Source organism: Triticum dicoccoides, chromosome 6B (assembly GCF_002162155.2).
Source record: "Triticum dicoccoides isolate Atlit2015 ecotype Zavitan chromosome 6B, WEW_v2.0, whole genome shotgun sequence".
In the NCBI taxonomy this organism is placed as follows: Eukaryota; Viridiplantae; Streptophyta; class Magnoliopsida; order Poales; family Poaceae; genus Triticum; species Triticum dicoccoides.
Window position 1 is genome coordinate 665533755 of NC_041391.1, and position 7104 is coordinate 665540858.

The 7104-nt window shown below is 55.0% G+C and overlaps 1 protein-coding gene across 1 annotated transcript in view; it reads right to left on the bottom strand.

Annotated features, from left to right (window-relative positions):
• Positions 1 to 2319: 2319 nt before the first annotated feature.
• Positions 2320 to 7104, bottom strand: part of LOC119321434 (probable protein phosphatase 2C 7) — a 24233-nt gene continuing 19448 nt past the window's right edge. Inside the window, exon 6 of the mRNA XM_037595116.1 lies at positions 2320 to 2348. Coding sequence (XP_037451013.1) covers positions 2320 to 2348 — 29 coding nt within the window. The remainder of the gene's footprint in view (positions 2349 to 7104) is intronic.

A 7104-nucleotide genomic window follows, 5' to 3' on the forward strand; every position in this document is an offset into this window, starting at 1 on the left:
AACGTCGCCAGCCGAGGGCACCGTCGCCATGCCTAACTGGGCCGCCGCCCCAGGTCCAGGTTCCTCCACGATGGCCGGAGTGGCGAGATCCGCCATGATTGACGAGATCCGGCACCGCGCGGCCGACGCCATCGCCCAAGCCCACCGTCGACCGATCCCACCGCCGCCGGGAGCCTGCACGCTGCCAGGAATTCCACACCCATGGATCTGGGCGCCCGTGCACCGCCGCGAGCCCGCCGCCTCCGGGATCCACCACAAGTCGGGAGGGCCGCACCCCGCGGATCAGGATTCCCGCGCCGCCATGGATCCGGGAGAGGGAGGAGAGACCCTCCGCTGCCGCCGTCGCTCGCACGGGCTTTGCCCGGCGCCGAGCATTGGCAGCGGCATAGGGAGAGAAGGGCACAGGAGGGTTACTAGGCGGCGGCGGCGGCTGAGCCCTCCCGAGCCGCCCGCGGGGGAGGCTATGCGTGTTGATATTTGTGGTCTCCTTGCCTTGCATCAGTTTAAACAATTTATTATTGTGTGCATCTGAGGATGCAAAGTCCAGAAGGTTACCCTTCTTTTTCAAAAAAAATAAATAAATCAAGAAAAGGGTAGTTTGAAATGAGAGAAACAAAGTTGAAGCTTGCAAATGTTGCCTTACTTTCATGGAAGTGGATTTAAACCTGCACTTCTTCTATGGATGGATATGGCTCTGCACTTGCTTTACCTTTCTTTTTTCTTCGGACAGCCGTGAAGAAAATGTAAACAGGGTTCTGAAGAAACGAATAGAACAAGGACGTAGGGTCAGCCAAAAAGCATCGTCAAGCTGTGGCAGCTGTGGCAGTTGTGTTTCCGTCATCCATTGAACTAAAGCAATGCGAACGTGACAGAGAGCAGAAACGCTATCGAACATGGTGACTGATTTTTTTAATTATTATTTTGAAACGAGGCACAGGCTCTCCTTATTTCATTCAATAAGAAGATAAATATTTTAAAAAATCTCCGCAATCAAAGATACAAAAGAGATAGTACAAAATAATTTACTCACCCATTATGATATTTCTCAAATGTGTGTCTCCTGCCTTCGCCCATATATATAGTTGGCTCTTCTTTACCTTTTGGCATGATCATCGTTATCATTTTTTTCGTATTGTTTAAAAAAGAAGGTTAAACCCCGGCTTCTGCATTATTATGATTCAGACAACCATTTTTAATCATTAAACAAAGTACATAACAAAGGCAATTACGGCTGAAACATCACAAGATATAAAATAAACACGTACAACTAAGTCTACTTTTATATTGAAGGACTCGCATTGCGCTCATGGGAAAAGCAGCTGTATGGCATATGCGGCCAATATCACCCGTACCAACAGAGAGAAAGACCACATGAAGGGGTGGGGATGGGCGAGATAATTCCAGAAAGAGGTCAAGTGGTATATGGGGTCTATGGAGACATGTGTCAATAGACGCCGGCGGCGGACGCGATGAAATCCGTCGGTTGAAGGGAAGTGTTTCAAAAAAAAAAAACAAGAAAATCAACCTTGATCACTAGTTGGCACGGCGAATTCTACAACTATGCATGTTATATTGTCGGTGCTCCCATGTGCAAAAGCGACCTCTGTCAACTCCCGGGCTGCAGCTTCAGGGGCCATCTCTTCCTTCACAAATGCAACGGCGTGCTGCAAAACCACACTTACTATATATGAGCACAAATTTGGCACGAACAACGGATTTAAATGCAAGATCAAATGAGCTGTGGGCAAGAAAATCATTTCTTGTCACATGAAGAGCATAAGAGATGGTAACTTTGCACAAGTCGACAAACTGCAAATCGTGAAATGACATGTATATTAATTGATCGAATAAGGCTCAAACCAAATTGGTTTGCATGACTGTGTCCCGACAATGGTTCACACTAGACATGTCAAGTTCAATACATCACATCCGCCAGTATGACACATACACATGTCCCTATTTGTTGCAACTCATACTACTCACTTTGTTCCAAAATATTTGAAGTTCTACATTCATCGTAAGTCAAACTTTTTTAAGTTTGACCAGGTTTATAGAAAATTATGGTAAGATATACAATATTAAATATACATGGCACAAATGTTTATTTTCTAAAAATTTAATGAAACTAATTTGTTGTTCTAGATATTGATATTTTTTTCTACAAAGTGGACAAATCTAGAACTTTTTTGAACGGAGGGCAATATAGTTTGCCCAAGAAAGTGCACCAGAGATTTTACTATTGCCATCCATAGCGCAAAGAAAGCAAGGTAAAATGTGTACGTAACCGTGTATGAATTTTGGTATTATGACATACTGACCTCATTTGACACCACCTACCCTCCATGTTCCTGCAAAACAAACATTTGGCGTTATCAGATAATAGATCTTTCAACAAATACGTGCTTGGTTTTGCCGAAAAAGGCTTTCGCCCCGCTTTATATATAAAGCACTTGCCCAAGCCAACAGTACAAAGGTTCACACACTCACACATAGGTCAACACCCAACAGGGGCACAAAGCAGGACCACATACAAATAAAGGGTTCATGCTGAGGGCACAGCTCAACAAGCCCAAAACACAAAAAGAACGACATCATCTAGTCGGGCTCTGGCGGTGGCGGCGGAAGCGGAGGCGCCAGGCGGAAGGCGAGCGATCGAAGGTCGGCGAGGAGGGTGTTGATGACGTCCCGGTCCTGAGGGCGGCTAAGTGGCCGCCAAAGCTGCAAGTACCCACACATTTTAAAAATGGCGTCAGTAGCGCGACGAAGAGGAATTTTCTGGATGACGAGCTTATTGCGAACGGTCCAAAGCGTCCATGCGAGAACTCCAACGCAGAGCCAGCGAATGTGGCGGTGGCGGGGAGGGGAGTTGTGGATTTCCGCAAGGAGGTCGGGGAAGTTGGAGTTGCACCATTGTCCACCAACCGTCTCGCGGAAGCAGGACCAGAGAAACTGTGCCGCATGGCACGTGAAGAAGATGTGGTTAGCATCCTCCGCGGTGCCGCACAGAGGGCAGAGCCCATCTCCGGGTCCGTTGCGCTTGAGGACTTCGACACCCGAGGGGAGGCGGCCACGAATCCACTGCCAAAGGAAGATCCGAATCTTCAGAGGCAACCGGATGTCCCAAATGAGCCCAAAGGGCTCGGGGGCGAGCGAAGGCGCGATGGCCGCATAGAGGGATCTCGTAGAGAAACGGCCGGAGGCCTCTAGGCGCCACGAGATGGCGTCCGGGGCGTCAGTAACGCGCATCGGGAGAAGGGCGATGTCCTGGAGTAGAGAATCCCAGGCAGCCACTTCAAGGGGCCCGAAAGGGCGACGGATTGCGAGGCGCCCTAAGTCAATAAGGGCCGTCTCAATGGAGACCCGAGGGTCAACAACAATGGCGAAGAGAGCAGGAAAGCGGGCGGCCAGAGGGGCGTCACCGAGCCACCGATCGAACCAGAACAGGGTCACGGACCCAGTTCCAACCGAGATGGACGTGCCGATACGAAGCACGGGGAGCAACTGCACGACGGCCTGCCAGAACTGGGATCCGCCCGACCGTTGACAGAAAGCTAGGGGCTGACCACGAAGATATTTGCTGCGGATGATGGTGAGCCACAGGCCTCCGTCCCCATTGGCGATGCGCCACAGCCACCGGGTCAGGAGGGCGATGTTCATGCGGCGGGAGGACAGAATCCCAAGACCCCCCTGGTCTTTTGGTTTACAGATGTCCGGCCAACTCACCATGTGGTACTTCTGCCTGTCATCGTCGCCAGCCTAATAGAACCTGGACTGGTATTTGGCTATTTCCGTGTGCAGCGTTTCATGGAGGCTGTAAAAGCTCATGAGGAACCAAAGGAGGCTGGCGAGTGAGGAGTTGATGAGGATCACCCGAGCGGCCTTTGATAGCCAACGCCCTTTCCAAGGTTCGACACGGTGTTGCATAAGGGTCACCGTAGGACGGAGGTCCGCCACGGTGAGGCGCGAGTCACTAATGGGGATCCCCAGGTAGGTCGTGGGGAAGGACCCCCAGCCTACAGTTCAAGCGATCAGCAATCGATTGGGCCTCCGGCTGAGGGTAGCCAAGGACCATCACCTCGCTCTTGTCGAAGTTGATCGTAAGGCCCGACAGCTGCTGGAAGCAAAGGAGGAGGAACTTCAGGTTAGCCACGTCCTGATTTGAACCTTCTACCATGGTGTCGTCCGCGTATTGCAGAAGGGAGACCTCACCCCCTCCAGCTAGGTGGGGGACAATGCCGTGGATATGGCCAGCCCCCTTAGCCTTATCCAGGATGGCGGCCAGAGCGTCGACCACCATGTTGAACAGAAACGGCGAGAACGGGTCTCCCTGACGGACCCCACATAGGGTGGGGAAGTAGGGCCCAATCTCGCCATTAATGTTCACGGCCGTCCGCCCACAAGAGACTAATTGCATCACGCGGGTCACCCAGCGGTCATCAAATCCCTTACGTAACAGAACTTCCCGAAGGAAGGGCCAATGGACAGTATCATACGCTTTGTGGAAGTCGAGCTTCAGGAATACAGCCCGAAGATGCTTCACCCGGACCTCGTGGAGGACTTCATGGAAGACCAACACGCCATCAAGAATAAACCGGCCTTGAATGAAGGCCGATTGGTTCGGGTGAGTGATCGAGTCAGCCAGCAGGGTCACCCTATTGGCGTACCCTTTAGCCAGAATCCGAAAAATCACATTGATCACAGTGATGGGACGGAACTGACGGATATCCGAGGCGCCGGGAACCTTGGGAATGAGGGAAATGATCCCATAGTTCAGGCGTCCCAGGTCCATGGCCCCTGAATAGAACTCCTCGAACAGAGCCATGACCTCCGGTTTGATCACCTGCCAGAAAGTCTTAAAGAAAGCAACCGGCAGGCCATCAGGGCCCGGGGCCGAGGCAGGGTTCATGCCTTTAATGGCAGCGAGCACCTCCTCCTTGGTGAAGGGGGCAACTAGGGCCTCGTTAGCTACGCCGGGCACCAACTGGGCCCCCCTCCAAATATCAGGGGCGAGACTAGCCCCACCCCGAGGGGTGGGGGTAAAGAGGGCTTTGTAAAAGCCGTCGACATGGACCCGAATGGCCGCAGTCCGGACGAGGGGGGCGTCATCCTCCCAAAGGAAGTGGATGGAGTTTCTACGACGGCGGCCATTCGCGATCGCCTGGAAATAAGCGGTGTTCGCATCCCCGCGGAGTACCCACCGCTGGGTACCGCGCGCCCGCCAATAGGCCTCCTCGTCGGTATAAATGGTGGAAAGCTGATCCTCAAGATCATATCTCAGCATCCACTCATCCGGAGAGAGCCCCGAGGAGTCAGCCCTAGCATCCAGGGCTTGAATAGCCAGCAGGAGCGACTTTTTACGCTCACGGAGGTCCCGGCTAAGGTTGACCCCCGAGCCCTTCATGAATTGGCGAGCAAGCTTGGCGCAGAAGTGCCACGAATCAACGGCGGACATGGCGCGATGAGGGGAGGCGCGAGCAAGCTCCCACCGAGCCGAGACCGCATCACGAAAGCCAGCTTGGTTGAGCCAATAGGGCTCAAACCGAAACCGCGGCGGGCAGGCGGGGCGCTCATCCGCAGAGGAGAGGAGGAGAGGGACGTGGTCCAACCCAATGCGGGTGATCGCCCGCAGCGAGGTCAGGGGGCACCTCAATTCCCATTCCGGGGAAACTAGGACACGATCCAGGACGGATCGTGTCGGGTCAGCCTGGCGATTAGTCCAGGTAAATCTCGCCCCCATTCTCTCGATCTCCCGGAGGCTAAGCTCCGCGATCCAGTCGTTGAACAACTGCATCCGGGGGAGGTTAATCCTATCATTATTCTTCTCGTCCGGAGACCGGATGAGGTTGAAGTCTCCGCCCACCACCACGGGGAGGAGGGAGGCGGAGAGATTTTGGCGCAACTCCGCGAGGAAGGCCGGGGACCGGCGGTGGTCCACCGGACCATAGACAATCACAACCTCCCACTTGAAGTTCAGGGCTCGCTCAAACACTTCCATGCTAACGAAAAATTCACCCCGGTCCATGCCGCCCACCTCGAAAGTGGCATCCTTAACCCCTAGAAGGATGCCACCGGAATGACCTGAGTTCCCACTAGAAGGGAGCCAGTGCCAGGCTAAAAGGTGGGAGCTGAGACCGTCAAGCTCAGGAAGGGAAAAATCAGCGCGCATGGTTTCCTGGATCGCGATGATGTCAATGTGTTCATCGCGCACATACTCGACGAGCTGGCGGCGCCGGCCATCATGGCCGAAGCCGCGGATGTTCCAAAAAAGGGCCCGCATCTAAACCCCCATCGGGGAGCTGCTTGACCCTAGAACACGAGACGCGCTTTGAGCGCGCAGAGCGGCGGTGCGGGAGCGAGTGCGCCCACGGATGGATCCGTCTACCACCGGAGGGATCTGAGCGGCAGGGGTAGCCTGATCCTCGGGGGCCCTACGGAGGCGAGCACGAGACTCGGCCAGCTTGCCATCTAATATCTCGCGAGCCCTAATGGCCGCGATCTGTTCTAAGGGGGGACCCACTTCCCCCCTGAAAACAATGGCCGAGTCAGTGGCCACCTTGGCCAGGTGTCAGATAGGCACGGTCTCAAGCGCTGAAAAGGAGCAACTAGAAGGACTAGGAAGGGCGGAATCCACACCTGACTCGAGGTTCCGGGCAGCCGCCCGGATCTCCGCCCGCTCGGCGATGGACGGGACCAACGCGTCGGCCAGGCGGGCCGCATCGAGGCGGGCACTGCGGCGGGACGCAGTCACCGGCGTCGAGGAGGATCGGGCCCGCCTGGCGTAGGCCACAGTCGGAGGAGGAGCCGCAGAGCCAGGTGAGGAGACGGACACGGCCACAACCGCAGTCGGGGAGGCCGGGGGGGTGGGGTGGGCGTCAGCATCCACCAGCGGGGAGAGCGGGGCGACAAGCTCCAGGGTGTCGCCCGACTCCTCCCCCGCGGGTGAGGGGACCGGAGACGCAGTCCCCACCCGTGAGGACCGGAGGGGTCGGCACAAGGGGGGACGGGGACTCCCGGCCCGTCGGGGAGGCGCGGTGGACCGAGACGACAGACGGAGAATGGGGTGAGGACGGGGGGCGACGAGCATGCCCACACTCGAGATGTCAC